The following is a 22707-nucleotide window of genomic DNA, read 5'->3' on the forward strand; positions in this document are numbered from 1 at the left end:
GAGTCAGTAAATCCTTTTACCTGCTGTCTGTCAATAGCAGATACCGAAAGTTCACTAGACGAATGCATTTAAAGAATTCTTTAAGAAAACGCCATTGCAGAAATTGTCTGAGACCCGGTATTGTGGAATGTGGTTCACGTTTACGCTTCTATGACCATGTTACGTCATAATAGCCACGTGATTCCAGTCGTACGTACACACACACACACACACATACACACACAGTCCTGATCACGTAAAGTGCTAACACCATCCACAGGTGTGAGTCGTGTCGCATCTTTTCCTACGAACTTCTCGAATTTAGTTTTCTCTGCCCAAAATTCTCCATCTGCTCTCAATATGTTCGGTGATGGATACAACGTCCACAGTCTGGGTCATGTGACGAGACACGTGCAGCGTTGTTGGTCGGTTACAAACAGTTCGAGCAAGCGTAGCTCAACGGGAAATATCCCTTACGGAGAATGTTGATCGTGTAGGTAAGTCTGAAACTGTACGCCTTGAGATCGGTGACTTCATCACCATCCCCCCGAATCTCATATTCCCTCAGCTTCCCCCTCCATCTGTGTGGCTTTGTATGTAGTACGAAGAAGGCGGCGTTGATTTTAATCCTTTATTGTTGGCCGCTTATTACCTTTAAAGATAGAACTGTTTACGATATCAAAACATTGCCTTGTTAAGTGTGCCAATGCTAGCGTGACGCAGTTTTAATTGCTATTGAGAAGCCTCAATGCGCAGACTGCATTGTGTGTTCAATGTTAACTATTTACAATAACGTTCCGAACGTGATAATGCATTAAATGACCTCTTATTAGCGGCGGTGATAGCAATGAACTTTATAAATGATAAAATAATTTAACAAATGTGTTATGCTATAGAACTTTGTTTCATTTATTAAATTATAATATTTACATACTGCTCTCTCTCTCTCTCTCTCTCTTATAAATCTACATTCTCTTCTCTTTCTTTCCTACTATTTATGTAATATATAACACTAATTTCCATTATCTTTCTATTTCTTAAATAGTTTACTTTATTAACGTAGTGTCTGTTAACCTATTATATTAAGTATGTTATCTAATAAATTAATCATTTAATAACAAAATGATGTATTAATCTGTGTTACATGCATGTGCGACTTCATTAATAGTTTTTTTCACATACTGTTTTTTAAAACTAATGTTGACTATATATTAGTTAGTATTATATATATATATATATATAAGGTGTGTGCCAAAAAAAAAAAAGTCCTTTTTAGGACTTCCAGGGTAACAAATGGTAATGCCGTAGCCAATGAAGTTTTACCTGAGGCTCGGCTATTGCCGTTACCCAGCCATGACTAGAGCTTTTTAGCTCAACAACACTCCATCCATACAGATTTACTTCATTCAGATGACGGGATAAAGAGTCAAGGACTCAGTCCATCGCCCAGTTCTTATAAGAACTATAAGAACTATATATATATAAGAAAAATGAATTAAACTAACGATGTTACAATCAATTTTTAGTGTTTTTTTCAACCTTGGTTATCATCACAAAAAAGTGCAATCCACTAATATGCACAGCATTTCAAATACAAACTTTTTTTTTTTTTTTTTTGGCTAGATGGGTGAAGCAAAAATGCTTTTCATATTCCCCGTTATGTGTAAAGAGAATGTATGGATAAGGTAATATAGATCTATAAGCTCTGATCATGGCAGGAGGGTAACAGCAATAGCCGAATCATTAAAACTTCTTTGACTACAGCATTGCCATCCATTACCCTCCCTGGGTACCCATTTTAGTCGCCTCGTACGACAAGCATGGGCTACAGTCAGGGCCAATCCGAGAGTATCTGATGTCCCTAGGCAAAGAAAATTTAGGCGTCCCTATACATTGTCTCTCTCTCTATATATTTTGTTATCATACTCGTTAGTCGCGACCACTGATTGTTAGTTTGAGGGATACCCTGGAACTTCCCTGCTCATCTTGGGACAGATGCCAGAAGGAGGAAAAATCTCTGCACTTGAGGTTAAGTATACAAAGAGCAGGGGAGTAGAAGAAATAGAGAAAGGCGAAAATAATGTAGGATCATCAGCTAGCACCAGGACAGCTTGATTTATTTCAGTTTTTTATTATTAATCAAGGTTTTACTAATTTTTTTCGAAGTTTGTAATTTTCCCTCGAACTATGTAGCAAAATCTGAGGCCCTAGGCAATTGGCTAGGTTCTTCTAATGATAAAACCGCCCCTGGTTACAGTGGAGCTATTCTTATCCCGGCCACCACACGGGCTTACATACAAACTTAACCGTCATTTAGTGTGACTTCCAAAACATTCTACGATACATAATTTAATCGGACTAAATACATCCATTAGAGATTTCCTAAAGAAGTACTTGCTATCCGTTTTCTTTACATAAGAGAGAAAAATGCAGCATGTAACAACTTGGATAGTTTACAGTGAAAGACCTACCCAACTTTATCCCTTTTATTTATTTATTAAATTCTTTAACCAAATCTAAGTCCAAGTGAGATCAACCCTGTTTTCATTCTCATTGCAAAAAATCTTTAACGAGCTGCCTTGTCACAATTTCCTGTCAAGTTAGTGCCCTATACAGTAAACGCAGGACGCAGGACATATATGGCGCAGAGGGTGAAGCTTGACGCTTTTCATATTCCCTGTTGTCTGTTTCGGGAGCAGTGATGGGAGAGATTTGTGAGCTATTTTAGCTCGCCCTGAGTGGGCAGAAGTGGTTATTCGTCGTTGAGTGTTAGGATGGCTTTCGGTCTTTTATGTTTCCAGTGGTCATTACCGTCATAGTTTCCGGCTTGTTGTATCAGTTGGTTTGGATGGATAGATATCTTCATAAAGAATTTTTCTGCTAGGGAGCGTAGTAGTGGAGAGATGTAGGGGATATTTATGTCCCGGTGGATCTGAGCGTTCCTGATGAACCACGGGGCGTCCAGAATCATTCGCAGGCATTTGTTCTGTAGTCTTTGTAGCTTGAGGATGTTTGTCTTGGAGGTATGGCTCCAGGCTGGGGAGGCGTATATGACTGTGGGACGGATCACTGTCTTGTACAGTAGTATTTTATTTGTTGAGCTTAGTTTGCTGTGTCTGTTGATCAAGGGGTATAGCTGGGCGATAACGTTTGAAGCTTTGGTGCATATGCTCTTGATGTGGCTGTTGAAGCATAATCGCTTATCGAGAAGTATTCCTAGGTATTTTGCTTCAGTTTTCCAGGGAATTTTAGAGTTGAACAGGGTGATGTCTCCTTTGGGGGATGCTCGTCTTCTTGTGAAGAGTATCGTTGTACTTTTCTGGGGGTTTAATTGTAGTCGCCAGTCTTTAAACCATTTTTCTAGATTCAGGATAGCGTCTTGTAGTTTTTTGGTGACGAGAAGTGGTTGACGAGATCTGGCTAGAATAGCCGTGTCATCAGCATAAAGGGCGATGGTGGATGTGAGAGGATTTTGAGGGATGTCTGCCATATAGATGTTGAACAGGATCGGGGATAGCAGTGATCCTTGAGGAACTCCAGCGAGGATTTTCCGTTGGGTTGAGACTGTTTCATTGATTTTGACTTGCATCCTCCTGTTGGAGAGGTATGATTTGATCAGGTGTATCATGTTTAGTGGAAGGTTAGTGATGATAAGTTTGTAGAGGAGGCCTTGGTGCCAGATCATATCGAAGGCCTTTGAGATGTCTAGGAAGACAGCTCCAGTGTGTTGATTCCAATTGAATCCTGTGGTGATGTATTCTACTAGTCTATGGATTTGATGGGTAGTGCTGTGATTTTGATGGAAGCCGAATTGTTCTTCTGGAATGATATTTAATTGGTTGATATGATCTTGGAGTCTGATGAGGATGATTTTCTCAGCTATTTTCCTTAAATTGGATAGCAGGCTGATGCGACGGTAATTTTCAGGTAGGTGTGGGTCTTTGCCTGGTTTGTGAATTGGGATGATGTCAGCCATTTTCCATGACTGGGGGAAGTGCTGCCATTTGAGGATGGAGTTTATGATGTTTGCCAGATGTGCTATGGCTTTGCGTGGTAGTGCCTTGATGACTTGGTTAGTGATGCCATCCGGACCTGGGGCTTTTTTGATCTTGAGATGGTTGATGATGCCGATTATTTCGGTAGGTGAGGTAGGCATTATAGGACTTGGATTGACATCGGGACGATTTACTGTGAACCTGACTTTACGATGGATCTTGTATACGTGGCTGATGTTTAGGTTATCATATGCAGGACTGGATTGTTTCTCTAGGTTTCTTGCTATGGCTTCGGCTTTGTCAGCATCTGTGTATGCAAGGTGCTGTTCTGCTTGCAGAGGTGGGAGGGATTTGCGCTTGATCCTGAGGTTGTTTAGGAATTTCCATATAGAATGATCTGCTGTGGTAGTGCCCTATAAACCGTCATTACAAAATTATTAATGATTTTTCTCTTAAAAAATAAAATGGTATGTTAAATGATTTCAATAAAAAATTGTATTTTAAAGAAATAAAGAAGTATTTTAAAAAAAAGTAAATATTATATTATAATTTCAAAGAAATTTTATTATTTTAAATTTATTATTATAAGAAAAATAACCAAATATGGGTAAATGGTTTTATTTGACATGCACATTTTGTTCTCTTGATTAATGTTATGTTAAAAACGTTTTCAGCTAACAGTAAAATGCTACCGGATTAAGCTCTAAAATTGCTCAAAATATCAATTTGACACACACACACACACACACACACACACACACACACACACACACACACACACACACACACACACACACACACACACACACACACACACACACACACACACACACACACACACACACACACACACACACACACACACACACACACACACACACACACATTATTAAAATGGGGACTTCCCATAGGACAATCAAAAAATCATTTACAGTCTTGCCAAGTCGAATGTTTTCAAATACAAAGAATCATTTTGCAACCATAGAACATTGCTGTAATTCTAAATATCTACGACCATCCAATCAACAGTATCATTTAGCTCGTCTCAAAACCTTGATGGAGAGAATCTTCACATGCATTAATATTAATTAACTTCCCATTAATCTTATTCACTAGAGACATGCGAAGGTCGATTGACGTAACCCCAATGACTTACTTCATGCATTAAAAAAAAAAAAAAACAGATCTGCTGTGATAACCAATAATTATATATGCTCAGTTTTGGTTAACTCAAAACAAAGGTTAGAAGTTCTTTTATCATAATAATAATAAAAGTAAGTAAACAGTGTTTATTGACAGCCATAAAATTTTTAACAACAGAGAACATCTCGCTTGTCTAAATGGGATAATAACAATAATAATAAACTTATAGTTCATTATCAAAAAAAATTGTTTAAACGAGTATTACATTTGCAAAATTATTTCACAGTACCAGATCATATACCCATATCAATGATGGATTACTCTCGCATAAAAGAGAGTGGAGGACAGTCATTTTGGCGGATCACATTACCAAGTTGAGTACATTCTGCAGACAATACACTTTTGCTGAAATTCAAAACTATAAAAGCTTAACAGAGCACCTTTCATGCATGCATATAGAGAATAAAAAAAAATTTGATCTTCAGATTTCTAGAATTCAACTATTGTAGTCATATTCTATCCTCAGTTTTGTATAATATATTATATATAAAATAAGTCCCGTAACGTTTTTTTATTAACCAAATGGAATAGGTAGAACAACTTTTTGAAGACAGATAGGTAGCCAGATTCCATCCTTTAGCTTTCACTGGTAGTGAGAGAGATTGTACAACAGATAACTTCAGCCATTTCGTGACCCTAAACCCTAATGCTCATATTATTGTCTGTAATAGTGTGATAGCTTTACGGTCAATTATTTATTTATTTATGCAGGTTAAAAACAAAAACCTAGTTTTCGGAAGCAAAAACCCTGCTTGTCTGTGCCAAATATCGCCGGAACCGGTCAAAGAAAGGTCAGAAAAAAAAAAGCTCTCTACTCTGCGACTAGAATCGAACCTATAATAGGTTTTCTTTGGGGAGTCTAAAGCTATAGAAGCAAATCCGAGTTTCACAGGGCTATAGAGGCATCAAAATATATAATATCAACTTTACTATACTATAATATAATATAAACTTTATAAATTACACACACATACAATAATTTTCAGAAAAAAACTTATCTCAAATTTATTTGATAAGTGTGACATGTGACATTTAAATTTTTCTGTTTCTTATCTCGTTATTCCATGCACAAAAAGTTAAAATAACTATTGATGCAGAAATTGGACCATTCTTCTTTCGTCATGACAACCAACCACTGCTGCTTTAGTTGAGTTGGCTGGTTGGATAACGTATCTATTCTTCATCCAATAGGCTATGGTTTCGAATTCCGCCTTGGGTATGAATGTTTATGCATGTCTTGAAGATGTAGACAAATTTTTTCAGGTGGTTTATTCATCTTCCCCCACCTGATTATCGGAATCCTGAAGGGAGTTGTAAAAGTTCCCTGTTTGGTCTTTAGAGCAATCTTTAATGAATAATATGTTTACACTCTTTCGTAGTTAAGATGCCTATTTAAAAAATGTGTGTTGTTGTTAGACGCAATCTGTGATCAACAATCCCAAAATACATTTGAGATTGCGATTCTATGCAAAGTAATCCTTTTCCAACATTTCGCTGAAATTCATGTCGGCAACAGGTGTCATTTTGAAAAATACGCGAATCTGTTCTGCAAAATTGCCACCATGAAATGTTGCTTATTCTTTGCGTTAATCCTTCCAGATACTATCAATTATATCAGCGAAAACAGTTCCAAATCATTACACCTCTCTCCACCAAAGTCACAGTTGAGATGATGCACTTAGGTATAAGGCATTTGGAGTCTATGCACCTGTCACACTTACATTCACCATCTGATCTGATCGGAAAAGGATTCGCATCATTTACCGCTTTCATATCGGAACTTTTAATGCTCTATGTACCACTGACGCACCAATGCAATCTGTGCTGCTGATTGCCATGGTTTGATGTTTAACGAATGTTGAACTTCAGTCGCCATCAAGATTGTGCAAATAATTCACGTCCTACTACTATTAACTTGACTATCCCCTCCCCGCAGATTCTGTGGACTCTGGTTGATCATTTCTGTATCAGACTCAAAATTTTCGTACCACCGGTTTGGTCTCTTGGTGTTAGGTTCATGTACGTTTCTTAGTAGAGGTGACGTCCTCATATTTGAAGCATCCTATGATTACATCCTTTTCAGTCTCTAAGATAGGTGCAGTCCACTCTAAAGACATAGTTTGTCTCATGTGTAGCGAGTTCTATTATTATTATTATTATTATTATTATTATTATTATTATTATTATTTTAATGTGAATCTCACTCCATTCATTAAAGGCTGCTGCAAATGTGTAATGCTCGCTCGCTCGCGCACACACACACTAACCCAGTCACCTATGTATTTTTTAGTCTAAAACAATTTCTGGGTATTAATATTAACATTGTGTGTGTGTGTGTGTGTGTGTGTGTGTGTGTGTGTGTGTGTGTGTGTGTGTGTGTGTGTGTGTTGTGTGTGTGTGTGTGTGTGTGTGTGTGTGTGTGTGTGTGTGTGTGTGTGTGTGTGTGTTTGTAACATGGTATTATTCGTTATTAACAGATTTACTTTACTTTTTCTACCCTTCTGAATTTGCAGAACCGCGAGCGACTTGCTGAGAAGCGGCTCTCATCTACAAGTGATCCGCCCAGTTTACCACCAACCACGAGAGCAGATAACACAGATTCTAGTCCAGATAATAGCTGCGAACTCAATAATGGAAAGATCAAAGATGTTACCGGATCGGATTACATCAACTATATCGAAGAAATCAAAACATTGATCCAGATCAACAACGAGAAACGACGGGTCCTCAGGAAAGTCATGGACTACAGTAGAAAATCCAACACAGAAAGGTAGGCTTAATGCAAATTTCGAAAATATTGTAACAAATGAACCATAAGAAAATAGCATCGTAAAGACTCGATCGATATGAACGTATTCAAGTTCTAAAGGGCGAGAGTAGCTGTCCGAAAATTCTTCGTGATCCACAAAGTCACTCTGAATTTCAGTAACGTAGTGAATATTTATATTTCTTTCAAAAATTCTTTCAGAATAAGGAAACGTGAACTTGTATTCAAATAATAACTATAATTTAACATGAAATATTAATTATGAAATAACATGATTAAGTCCTAATTTGAAATCACTTCATAGTTGTTGTAAGAATACATTGTTAGTATATATCTATCGATTCTGAACTAAAAGAGAAATCAAAGCGAAAGGAAATATGTTATTTATCCTAGAGCTTCGATAAGGAATAACTAATTTGTTTTCTTCGGAAAGAAAAAAAATAATAATAACTCGTTGAGGTTCAGATATAACTGATCAGTAAATAATTAACAATGTTTCAAATCGATGTTTTACTTCAAAACATTCATTTTATCATTTTATTAACTGTAAAGGAAAATTACTTTTTCTGGTAGTAATTTTCTCGGTGAAAATTTCATTCCCTTTCGTCTGAGAGCGAAAGTGAATGAAAGTCGGCTTTATTTGAAGAGATCTAAAACAATTGCCTTCAATGGGATTAGAATCCTTCTTTCCAACCAAAGAACTCCTGTTCTTCCTTATTGTACTGTTACGAAAGAGTTTCTAATTCCAGCAAAAATATGTCTATTTCCAATTCTCAATTAGCACACAAGAGAATTAGAAATTTATTCTGAATGAAACTAAAAAAAAAAAAAAAAACTCGAGGAAAAATTCCCAGAGAAAGATCAGGATCTAAATGGACTGATGCAGAAAAAATCCCCTAGTACTATCATAATATCCTACACATCTACATCTTCCATCCCCCCAGGGTACATATCGGGAATTTGATGACGATGGTGATGAAAAATAATAAAACTAATAAAAACAAAATAAAATAAATATAATCAACACTAAAAATGAAAATAAATTCTTTGCATTGCATCCAGTTTCAAGAAGGTCGATGTGAGATTATCTAAAAAGAAAATTGGACAATCGGATTTCTTTGGCCAAGTCTCAACCAGAAGGTTCAGGTAGAAGATGTTTTTGAGTCAAAAGCAGTTCGATTATATGATGGGAATTGGTCATTATATAGAGAAATTATTTATACCGATACATAAGTTGTAATTTAGAACTGAAAGATATAAAGGAAGACAGTTGATATAAAATGATGTAAGAAAAGATTGTACACTATCTCCGCCATTCATCGTATCTAGTTCATGTCGATCACATTATGAAGACAAGTGGCAATAAAGCTGATATCAAACGCGAAGATATTATATTGAACTCTTTACTCTTAAGTATATGGTCATGTGTCTACATCTTAATTACGCTTCTAATATTAATATTAATTTTATAACATTTTATTAAATTTTTTTTCTATAAATTTTGAAAGTATTTAAAATTTTAAAGCATCTAGAAAAAATAATTTTTATACACCCTCTGGTCTTTGGTTTAAATTAAATGCGTAGCAAGGTTTCTCTACTCACTTTTTTGCTCTTCACATCGAATAAAAACTATGATGAAATGAAATAATAAGAAATTGATATGAGATATATATATTTTTTTTCTTTCTTTCCTCTTCTTCTTTCAGCTGCAGCTATTTGTTGTTATTTGAAATAATGGCTGACAAAGCAGGACTTATGAGTATAGTACATTATGTCTGTTAATTGCGTCTGTTCTTCTTCTAGTGACAAACCCGGTTTTTCGAAGAAGAAACCCTCCACTTTCGTATGATACCTGCTAACTTATCTGAAGATAAGTTTGCCAGTCTCATAAGGAATTGGAGGTTTTCCCTTCCCTATAACTCGGATTTTAAACTCCCAAGAACATGGGTCATATAATGGACTCGTCACTAATGGCTTGAATGCAAGGTGTTTGGTAAACTTAATAAAAAAAGGGGGGAGACGGCTACATCTTCTTGGGAGGGTGCCTATGTACAATGTGAATAAAGAGCTGGAATATCGGAAACCTAGAGAGAAAAAAATGGAGTATTTGGATTATGGACCGGAACCGGAGATACGAAGTTGCTACGTACCATGGACGTCCGCAAAAGAGTTTATATTGTAAGAGACGTCGTTTAATATGCAGAAAGAAATTTTTCCTATAATGACAAAGTTTATTACATACAGAGTACTTACATATACGAATATACGGTGAAACATATCACTATGTTTTCTGTAGAGTATAAAGAAAGTTCAGTACAAAATGTAGAGTACATCAATTTTTTTATAAATATGAATATTAATTTTTTAAACTAGCTAAATATTTGTACATTATATACACTATTGCAATAGAGTAATACAGCACACAATTCAATAATAATAATGATGATGATGATGATGATGATATGGAATAATGGAATAATTTTATATAAATATTCTTTTTTTTTCTGCACATTGTCATTTGTATTTATATTTCAATAGTGTTTTTATATATTATGTATTTAGTATAGATAATTTACAATATATAATTTAGTAATGATATTAATAGTAATAATAATTCAGTATCAACATCAGTTTGTTGTATACAGCATATCTACACATATACAGGGTGTTCGGGATAAATTTGACAGTTTCGTAAGGAAAAAGAAAATCTTCTTTGTATCTATTAAATTTAATGAATTGACAAAAAAACATTACAGGCAGAGTTAATTACAATACTATCAACAAGATTTACTCAAAATAACCACCATTAGCATCGATCACAGCTTCAATTCTGCTTCGGAACCTCGAACAAGCTGATGCTACAGTCTCCCTGGGAAGGGCCGCAAAAACTGTTTTAATTTTATCCATTAACTGGGCTTTTGTATTACTGGAAGTGCGATTGGTGTCTTTTTCAACTGCGCCCCATACAAAATAATCCATGGGGTTAAGGTCTGGGGAGTTTGGAGGCCAAACATTTGGACTGGTGAAGTCGTAGAAATTTTCAGACAACCATTTTTGACTTTTCCCAGAGGTGTGGCAAGGGGCCGAATCCTGCTGCCATACATACGGCCTACCATTGGCTACCCTTGTTATCCAGGGCTTGACTACAGTTAGCAACTCCACGAACAAAGCCCGAATTCCAATGCCAGGGTTCTTCAACACCTGTTCCTGCAGATTTGCGAGGAATTCTGCTGTACGAACGCAATCAGATCGTCTGCTAGGGATCTTTCTTCTTGCTACATCCTCGTAGTCACCATTGCAAGTCTCTAGTTCATGCCTGATTGTTTTTACTGTATTCAGGGAACATTGGGCAGCAGTCGTAATATCCTTATTTTGATGGCGGGCACGAATCATCATGATACAAGTTATTCTCTTCCATGATTCAGGTGGGTTCCAGCTATCCATCCTTTCTGACATCTTGTATGTGAATGAAGAAGGGTCCAAACTTTTAAATGAAGAGAAGCGTGTGTTAATACATGTAACTTACGGAAAAATATAATTAATTATAAATATGTCAAATTTATCCCGAACACCCTGTATATATATTACTATATATATTATATAGTAATATATATTACTATATTACTACCAATTTTTGTAAGAAGAATTCTTATTAATTTTTAGTCCTTATAGTCCTTATAAGGACAGGCTTAAAGGGGCGAAGCAAGAATGCTTTTCATCTTCCCCGTTATCTGTAGAGGACAGTGTAGGGATAAGGTGTTATTGAGCTATTAAAGCTCTGATCATGGCAGGAGGGTAACAGCAATAGCCGAGCCTCAGTTAGAACTTCATTGGCTACAGCGCCATCCATTACCCTCCAAGGGTATTGGATTGAATGAATCAATCACCGCCTTATTAATTTTTAATAAATTTCAATAGTTTTGTACATGGGACTAAAATGCTGTATTATTGTGTCTAAAGAAATTCCTATTTTATATATTTATTAAGCTTCTTTTCATATATATTTTTAATAATAATTTTAAACTTCTGCAGTAATATATATATATATATATATATATATATATATATATATATATATATATATATATATATATATATATATATATATATATATATATATATTACTGCAACCAGACCAAATTTTCCAACCTCCCTGCCGAACATTACCTAATTATTGGCACTACTTAACGGATATGAATTAAATGTAAATAATTAAAAAAATTCTTCAAATAATAGCAAAAATGAAAATAAATAATAAATAATAAAAACAAGTTTGCACAAATTTTTGTAAGAAGAATTCTTATTAATTTTTAATAAATTTCAATAGTTTTGTACATGGAACTAAAATGCTGTATTATTGTGTCTAAAGAAATTCCTATTTTATATATTTATTAAGCTTCTTTTCATATATATTTTTAATAATAATTTTAAACTTCTGTACAGTATTTATTTTATTTCTAACTATTCATTCATTCATTCATTCATTTTTATGTAATTTAGAAACTTTGATCTAGAGAACGAACAAGCCACTTCAGTCGCCAATATTCACTTGTCCCACCAGGGCGAAAAAGTATATAACTTAATATGTGTGGAAAGGGAAAATGTTCAGCCCAAAACAGCCGAGAGTTAATCTTTTGTTCGCTACTGCTTTCAGTGAAATCGTCTGGATAGTATTGTGTTCGGTTGAATATGAATGATTTTATGATCTTTGGTCGTAATCCAAATCTTGTGGATCTTATTATAGCATATGTAAAGGAGGTTAATAGTAAAGCTTTCATTTGGGCTGTAATCTGTATTTGTTTATGATTGTAATAAATAAAATGCAGTACAAAAAAAAAATCGAATTTTTTTTTTTGTTTGTACTTTCAGGCTTTCAGATCAAAGGTGTATCTAACATGGCATTTATTTTTTATTTTTTTTCTAGTCCAGAACCAAAGAAAGAAAGTCGCCTGACATCTATAATCGATCAGTTGTTGATTAGCAAAACTAAAGACATGAATCAGATAAACAGTACAAGAACAGTTACTACTGCTGTATCTCCCGATTGCATTCCTGATTCGGCTTACTCAGAAAACGGTAAGTTGCATACTTATATTTTTCAGTGCTCGAATTCTGTTGAATGTAATGAGAATGTCTATTCTCCATAATTGATTGTTATTGGACGTAATGTTTGAAAATTGCAACAAAAATTCATATTAATCAATACAATATAGAAAATGCTTATATTCTTAAGGGGGACACCTCCGGTATCGATTTCTGTAGTAGAAATTCTGCTGACAGCCTGGTATGAGATCACCACGTTGCTTATTGGAGCCTAAATGACTTCAGAAGTTCTATGTTTCTACAATAGGATATGTGGATTATTTCGTCCTTAGTCCATCATTAACGTTTCTAATGTATTATAGGTTTAAAATCTTTAGTTGATGGGAGTTAACATTAAAAAGGTCTTTGTATTCATTACTTTTTCAAATTTTTAAATGATATTAATCGTTTTAAATAAATGTTTAGGTTCTACGCGTTGATTTATGATATATCATTATGAGATTTCCTCATTACAAAGGCTTTGTTTTAAGGATAATCATATAAACATCCATTTTATATAAACATTTCTTATATAAAATCATATAAAAATTCCTTCCCCTTAACTGTTTATTAGTCAAGGAAAAAGAATTGAGAAATGACTTCTTATAAATAAAGATATTGTTAATTTATGTTTGTTCGCAAATTATATTCACAATATACTGTAAATTTATACTAAGATGGCGCTACGATTGCCATATGAACGCAGTTCACTCACAATATAGATAGATAGAAGTAGTTCAAAATGCTGTTTGTTATAGATGCATTTATGAAACAAAATAGTGATTGAATTGCTCTGGAAGATGAGAGTCCAATGGAAATTCATGTCTAAAAAAACGTATATGGACCGATACTGTGTGATCCAGCATCCAACTGTGCCCCCGACGGTAGTGATAAATGGACAACAATAATCGCATCGATACATTGATGAAGGAGAATCGTCTCATCACAACATGAAAAATTTTCAACGTAGTAGATATCGGTAAAGCAGGTGATGACTATCATTAATCATCTCGACTACAACAAGGTTTGGGCATTGTGGTCCCAGCAGAAAATGCTGACAGACGAACACCAAGTGATTTGTATGAATCTCTCCATCTCTGCAAGAATGAAGGGAGACTTTCCTCTCAGGCCATGTTTCATCACAGGTGATGAAACATGGGTTCAATTACGGGCTTGGAAGAAGAGACAATGATGGAATTGCATCATCTCAACTCACCTCGTAAGAAGAAATTCAGAAGACAGTCTTTTATAGGCAATCGTATTCTCAGACAGTGAATGGGATTTCATTGTGGACGTTTTGGAAAAGAGAGAGAGAGAGAGACGCATGAAAGTCTTGCTCGTCTATCCTTTATCATCACTAAGGATGTGGACAGAGCATGCCTACTCAATTTTTTTATTTTTACAGATTACCTCTTTACATATACTTCTTTGAGAAGAAAGGAAGGTAATTTGTAATTTTTAGATATGTTTCACAAAATTCGTAAGCACCTGTTAAAGTTATTTCAGAATTCTTGCTAGAGAGATCTTAAAAGTTGAAATTTGATATTTAGATTTTTTTTAAAAATTGCTGACACATCTCAATTTTTTTTTCTATCCGACTTTTTGCATGAGGAAAAAAAATAGAACTGCCAAAATTATATAATATATTGCAATATCTAATCTCCCTCTTGCTGGATGGAATTTTACTCAAATTTAGAACTTCGGATATAAATATACAAAAGGATATCTAGAAATATCTAGGAGATATCTATGACAGATTGCATGGTGAACTACAAAGTTGGAAATTATGACTAACTCAGAAGAATACTATATTTGGTCTCATAGTATTAGATAGAATGGGAAAGATATCACCAATGCATGGAAATCCTTAAAAAGTGCTTTAAATAAAATAATATCTGAATTTATCCCTAGAGCGCGAAGAACAAATAGGGTGGTAAAGAAATGGATATGCAACTTTATCAAGCAACAGGTCCATAAGAAAAAGATGATGTGGAAGAAATATCCTGTAAATAAGAGAGAGAGAGAGAGAGAGAGAGCAGTTATGAAATATATAAAGCGCAGGCCAGAGCTAAATCGGAGTATGAAAAGAAATTGCATATGCAATCTAAAGTCAATTCAGAAGAATTTTATGGTTATGCCACAAGTAAAAGAAAAATGAATGTGGAAGAATAACTTTACTGAATGTAGATGCACTCTTGTGTCAGAAGTTGACGAGAATGTTCATTCGAACAAGTGCTCACTTGGCTAAGATATATCAATCAGGTGCAGGTGCAGTATGCACCCCCCCAAAGAAAAAGTAAAAAAAAAACACTAGGAAATTTTCCAAAAATCTTTTCCTAATTAAATTTTTTTTTTTGTTTTTTTTTTTACAAATGAAGTAGCGCTCAGGTGGACCGAGCGCTACTTCATTTGCCCGATCTCAAGTTGGTATAAAAATTTTGAAAAACCCTTTGCAATAGCTCCATGCAAAAATGCCATTGATGCAGTTTCGAAGTGTGACAAAATGATATATTCTAAAAAAAAATCAGCTAACGCCTTTTATTCCCTTTATAGGGAGTAGGCGAGGCCTTTATATACCCTATCTAGCTTTCGGAGACTGAGTGGGCAGTTCAGTCTCCATCGGTAGCCAATCAGAGATAGCTGGCCCATGTCTATCACTAATTATAGCAGCCGCCGATGAAGAGGCTGGCAAACAAGTGCTGCCATCTCTTGGTACCTAACCCTAATAAGATATTTTACTCTCTGAAATAATGTGTGTACTACGGTCGATTTTCTTGAGTTTACGGGATAAAAAACCCGAGTTTCCGGGTGGAAAAACCCGCTTGCCCGTGCGGTTCTCCATTCACAATGCAGTTGATATTTTCAGTGCTTCTGCCTATTTTCATTGTCTTTGTCTTGTTATTGCTGACCTTCATACCATATCTATTACAACAGTTATTCAATTTAGTCAGGGAATCTTGCAGACTTGTAGCAGAATTATTTAGAATTATAACATCGTCCGCATAAAGCAAAGAGCTAACATTAACATCTCCAATTTTGATATCATGTTTAATACCACTTTCCTTCATAATGTGATTCATATAGATCATGAATAACAGAGGGGATAATGTACATCCTTGTCTTATTAAAAATATTTGCAACCCTTCCGGTAACAACATGCGTCACTGAAAGGTCATTTTGTACCTTACGCCTTTTAAAAACCTATTTAAGATGTACCATGACACAATCACGATTGAACGGACTGGCTTTGCTATATATATACACAAAGAGATTAATGTAACCACGCCTGAAGTAATTCAACAGCTTTGTAAAAAGAAAAGAAAAGTGGATTTTATTCTTTAAATAAATTTTTATAATCATCTAATGACTTTTATTGAATATGCATTAAAAATATTTTTATCCATTCAACTCGGTCCCCCCCCCCCCCCCACCCGAAGATTATGATCCTGAGTGTGCCACTGCCCAGGTGTATGTAGCATGGCGCACAATGCTACTACTACTTCACTGGAATTAGAGCTAGAGATACATGAAAATGACACTGAAGAGTTGTTGCATAATCTGGATAAGAATTCGGCAATAAGGACAGATGGAATATCTGCACATGTGCTAAAGCAATGTTCAGCCGAATTAGCTAGGCCCTTGACATGTTTGTACAACTTGGGTTTCATCTCAGAAAAAATACAACAGGAATGTTAAAGAATATATGATAGTTCCGTTGTACAAGGCTGGAGCAAAAACTGATTTGTCTAACTACCGACCTATCAGTATCTCTGGTGTGGTACTGAAGATTTTACAGAAGTTGGTGAGAATTCACATACAGAAATGGGTTGACAAACAAGCTATACTCTGTAAGGTACAACATGAGTTTACTAAAGGGAAGTCATGTTTTAGCAATTTGCTCATATTTTATAACAATGTTACGGCCGAATTGGGTAAAGGATTGGATACACTATGATAATATTGAAATTTGCCAAGGCATTTGATAGCTTACCATATGAAATTCTGCTGCATGAACTGCATCAGGGGATGGCTGACAGGTATCAAAAAGTGATATATTAGTATGGATCTGCCAGATTTAAGGTGATCAGTGTTGTACCTCATGGATCAATCCTTAAACCATTGTTTTTCACTCTATACATTAATGACATTAGAAGGATCTAACAGGAATTGTTCAATTGTTTGTTGGTGATGCAAAGATGGGCAAACCCATCAAGGACACTACTGATGTCTAGTACTTAGAGAATGATTTTTATAGGCAAGAAATTTTGGCATAATGGTTATGAGTTCAATGTTAGAAAGTGTGAAGTTAAGCACTTTGGCGTGATGAGATTTCCAACAGCATATTATATTAGAGCGGTTATGTTACGAGAAATTGATTAGGCTAGGGATCTTGAGGTTATGGTGGATAAGAATTTGAAATTCAAAGGTCACAAAGCAAAAATTGGAAATAAAACGCCGAGGATAATTGCAATGTTGAAACGAATCTTGACATCTAAGGATGAGGAAGTCATTCTTCCTCTTTACAAGACCTTGATAAGATCGCACCTGGACTATTGTGCACAGATTTGGTTTTCTGGGTTCGGAGGGAATGAAGAAGTCATGGATAAGGTGCAAAGAAGAGTTACACATATTATATAGGAGTTATGGAATTTAGATTATGAGGACAGATTAAGAGTATGTGGTCTCTGGACTCTGATTAACAGGAATATCATTTGATGAAATTTTTCGTTATATAGAAGGTGAGAAAAGAGCACGGGGGTGGGGATGTCCATGGAAGTTAAATTTTTTCACAGTTAAGAAAGGGGTAAGTGCTAGATTTTTCTCTCGCAGATCAGCGAGTGAGTGGAATAGTTTGCCTCTTGAAGTGGTGAGTGCATCTAGTGCGAACGAGTTTAAGAGAAGGTATGATAGTTGGTTTTGGTGATGTATAGTCTCCCTCGATGAATCCTTAACTTCCTGGGGATCTCAGTTAATAATAATAATAATTTATTTATTCATATGGAGTTTCCTCCCTTTTCTCCCCCGTCCATATTGGGGCGAGTTGAGCCCCCCTCATGGGGGTTAAGTATTTATGGCTGTAGATCCGTGTGTGTTCACGGGGCCGGTTTGCCTGCTTGCGGAATGAAAAGGAAAAAAACCCTGCTGTCCACGCCCAAGACCGTCTAACTTGGCTATGGCTGAGGAAGATCCTTAAGCTCCTCACGTCAGCGACGGAATCGAACCCAGGACACTCCTTCCCCAGGCATATGGTTGCGAAACGCATAGCCACTAGGCTAACCGCATAATAATAATAATAATAATAATAATAATAATAACTCATTATTGTTATTATTAAATTATTATTAAAAATAAATTAAATTTTGGCTTCAGTCGGTCATTTTTCATTGGAAAAATGTATCCAAGTGATATTAATAATTCCGCATTGTTCGAATAAAACTTAATGAATTTTATATTTAGGATCTGTATTAAAATTTATTGAATCGTTTTCCATTTGTTTTCAATCAGCTAAGAAATAGTCGGGATTTAATAAACACGTTATGACTTTTCAAACACTTGTTAGATTTGGCAAAATTGCCACCATTTTATATAATTTTTATATAGTTTTTATAATTTTTTTCCTCTGCTTACTTAAGCAGCAAGCAAAAACTCTTTTAGCCTTTACTAACTTTTGAAAATCAGTGGCAGCAGGTTTCCATGTTTAGCCATCATAGTTATCTGAGCTCACAGCTACTGATGATTTCAGAGATGTGAAAGAGAGAACTCTCCATCTGGTGATTCTAATGCATAACTGCTATTTATTGTCTTGAATAATGTGGGTTTTGCGGTCGAGTTTTTTGTGTTCAGGAAATAAATGCTAGAGTTCTGGAATTAAAAAAAAAAAAAGAAACAAACAAACACATGCCCACTCTAAAGCTTGAATAACTTGGGAACCAGGTGTAACAAAGTAAAAAAAAAAAAGCCCCCAGTTCGCGACTAGAATCGAACATATAATTTTCCTTCTGGAGGTCTAGCATCATGGAATTAGAAACGTTTTTGGTGCACACATGCACGCAAACTTCTCCTTAGACCACACTAATTAACATATACGAACTCCACGGGAATTCCTTTCTGGTGTATCCAAAACTTTTTTCTTTTTTTGCTAAAAATAACGTGACAGTTGTCGAAGCGGAAAGGTTTCTTTAGATTCTAGTAACGAAAAAGTATTTCCATTCTTTCTCATTGTACCTTATCTCCTGTTTCTATGTTTCGGAAGTGAAGACAGACAAAATGTGAAACAGCTGAGAGGTTCTTTTCGTTATAATTTAGAGAATTTTACGGCTTTTCCTAAATATGGGACATTGCAATGAAACAGCGTCTGAGCTACTGTTGGTTTTTGAAATTACGGCCAATTCCACTAAATCTGTGAGCACATGATGCAATATCCAAATAATGTGTTTATGATGGTTGAAAAATCCAAGCTTCCTGGAGCTTGGATCAAACCTTGTCGTATGACACTGGCTGACACCCCATCACTTAAATAGATCTTATAAAGTCCTTCGGTCCTAAACAGGATTCAACTCCATGTCTTTCTTCAAACTGAAAGATATCATTAGAATCGACTGAGCTACAGAGGCTTTGGACGTCTGAAAACTCCAGGTTTTCATGTCGCCATGCTAAAACTTAGCACAGAGACATGGTGATTCTTTGCTAAGATGTTTTATCCTAATTGACAGGAATTTCTTCATGGTTTTGTTTTGACATCTAGCACAGTATTCATATTAGGCAAGAGGACTCATTGCCTAAGTGAAAACAATGTCCCTCAGCAAAGAATTGGATTATTATCTAACGCCGTCATAAACAGCGGATATCAAAAATAAAACTATCAAAAAATTATTGTCATCTAGAAAAAAATCTCTTCACGAAGAACCACAATATTAGGAACATATGTTTCTCTATCATATTGACCCCAATCCAATGCTGAGGCAATATTTGATTATCTAAATTAGACCTGCATTTCACGGTATGCACAATTCTGACGTCTATTGTTGGTGGGTATCCTGCTAGCTCGCATCTGAGACACAACAAATCTCATATTTGTTAAGAGAGACAGAGAGAGAAGGGTGAATTTATTTATTTTACAATTAAGTTCTACGGCCCAAAAGCTATCACGCTCCTCTAGAGCAGGCTTTTACAAACATTCCTCCTTAAGGTAGGATGCGAACCCACAACCTATTGGTTGAACAGCGGGTTTGCTATCCACTCGGCTAACCAGGCCGGCAATTCCTATCTTTTTTGATCATTACTGTATTGTTAGAATTTCGAATCAAAAGTACTAATTTTCATGTAAGTCTTGTCTTTCCAAAATAATTGGATGGAAAATGTATCTTTTTGATTAAAAAAGTCGAATCGAAGCATCAATACATCTCAGAAAAAGAAATGTTTTTAAATGTAAGAATGTGTTTATTTTTCTGTGTCTTCTACGTGTTTTTAAGAATATACCAACATCAGAACTTCTCAGAAGTTCTCAGCAGAACCAGGAATTAACTCCTTTCCGGCAAATATTCATAAGAAGGGGATTTTTAATATCATTTTTAATAATCAAAAATATCATCAGGTTGGTTGGTTATTGTACGAGATGGGGGGGGAGAGTGGAGAGAGTTGTTGGTGCAGAAGTAGTCCTGGTCTGCCTATTTTGGGGGATGAAAGACCAGGATTTAAATTTAGGATGGAGAAAAAAAAAACACTGCCAACTTCTTATGAGGTCAGTTAACTTACCTTTCTGTTAAAAGCCGCTATAAAGGTTCTTCGCTTCCTACTTCCAGGATTCGAACTAGGTCTTTCCAAGTAAACGACAACATCGTTATCAAAGACACGGAAGCTTCAATCCTTAAGTCGACGATGTTTATCTAAGTATCTTATTTTTGGTTCTTATCCGTAAGCCAGGTCTCCGAATTTCTTCTGTCCCAGGATCAGGTTTCCTATAATCAAACTCTTTGTCCAGGTCCTACCTAGACATTCCATATCGTAAATCTCTCTCTCTCTCTCTCTCTCTCTCTCTCATTTTATTTCTTAGACCAATCAACAGACAGTAACGAATCCACTATTCACCCTCGTGATCTTGTCCGACTAGTGTCAGACAAGATCACGTTTTGATCAGGTCAAGTTCTCAAGCAGTCTGTTTCTTTATGCGATGAAAAATTCAAGTTTTTCGACAAGATAAGCAAAACCCTGCTGACTCGCAAAAAAGTTGAAAAGTATTTTTATTTCCGGATAAATAATTCTCACCTAGTAATGGGAAATGAATTTATGGGAAATAATTCCAACCAATGGTCATGCTTGGCGTCATCCTTTTAATTAGTCGTTCTAGGCGCGAAACGATTCTGCCGACATCAATCAATGGATGTTTTTATTTTTATTATTTTGATAAATCTCAATATATGGATTTTCTATTTGCAAGATGAAAAAAATAAGAGTTTCAGAAAGGCCCCCCCCCCAAAGGATGGAGGGGTTCAACCCTGTATTGCGATGGCATGTATCCTTTTATTAGAACACACACACACACACACACACACACACACACACACACACACACACACACACACACACTTTGTAGTCATATACTCTCCTTATATCATTAGTTGTTTTGAAGTATCTTACACAACTCTGTTATTTGTGGAAAGAAACTGGAAGTTTCTCTGGAAAAATCTCTTTCCTACAACTGGATAATTTGGCTTAAAAAAGCCTTGAAAAAATAATGTTTGTGTAATGGATAGAGGACAGAGGCATCTTGACGTTTTAATCTCATTTCCCCATTAGATTTTGCCGATATAAAACAATGCTTCAAATCACACGCACACGCACGCACACAAACGAATTCCAAATGCAAATAACCATGCAGTTTTTTAATTTCGATTGAATAATGATCATCGCAACATTGTATCATGCTGATGACCTAACATTTGTATATATGTGTTTTAACACTTCAGATTTCTTCTATAAACCTAAACCTCAAGTCCCGGGGGACCAAGCCTAATGGCCATTCCAAACCAGATTATCAAGAAATATGGAATGAACATTTTTTAACTTTTTTGCTGTCATACCTTTTTCTTTATGGATGTATTTCTTTAGAAATCTTCTTAGCTCTTAGTTCATTTCTTTCTTTTTTTTTCCAATTAAAAGATGGCCAGCTGGTAGTACAGCTGCTTGGAAACCAGTAGGCCCTGAAGGTTTTGCCGTAAATCACCTGTTCATTATTAACAAAACCTTCCAGGTGGCAATGTTTATGAACTTCCGAAAGAAATGACTGTATTTTGTTCAGTTTCTTTTATGCTTCTTTGTAGCAATTTTCAAGATGAAGTTGATGATTTATTGATATGGAGAAAGAAGTTCATCCAACATTTCGCGATCTGTTTTGAAATTCTCATGAATGCTGTTTCAACCTTTGGAGCTCATCAGGTATAAGAACCACTTCATTAATAAAATAAACTACAATCTTTGTTCGTGTTGATTATCTCCATTTCTATAGCGAGAACTTGGACGGGATCAAGTTCGGCCATTCTATAATGGACTTATCTTATAAAATCTTCTCTGCTGTACGTGGTTACTCTTAAATCCAAACATCATCATTAAGTGCTGGATTTAAGACACACGAAGAAGGCTGTTAGTTGGTGCCATTGCGTGACTAGAGTTCAAATTGCTGAC

The 22707-nt window shown here is 35.5% G+C and overlaps 1 protein-coding gene across 3 annotated transcripts in view; it reads left to right on the plus strand.

The window, feature by feature from the left end:
• LOC150107619 (uncharacterized) overlaps positions 1–22707 on the plus strand; it is a 125455-nt gene that overhangs the window by 22128 nt on the left and 80620 nt on the right. For all 3 annotated transcript variants that reach the window (XM_090391980.1, XM_090391978.1, XM_090391979.1), the window contains exons 2-3: positions 7691–7947; positions 12869–13020. In XM_090391980.1, the coding sequence (XP_090248106.1) occupies positions 7691–7947; positions 12869–13020 (409 nt within the window). The remainder of the gene's footprint in view (positions 1–7690; positions 7948–12868; positions 13021–22707) is intronic.

The sequence above is a fragment of the Typopeltis vanoorti genome, chromosome 4, assembly GCF_054136105.1.
Source record: "Typopeltis vanoorti isolate ZY-2024b chromosome 4, IOZ_Tvanoo_1.0, whole genome shotgun sequence".
Classification (NCBI taxonomy): Eukaryota; Metazoa; Arthropoda; class Arachnida; order Uropygi; family Thelyphonidae; genus Typopeltis; species Typopeltis vanoorti.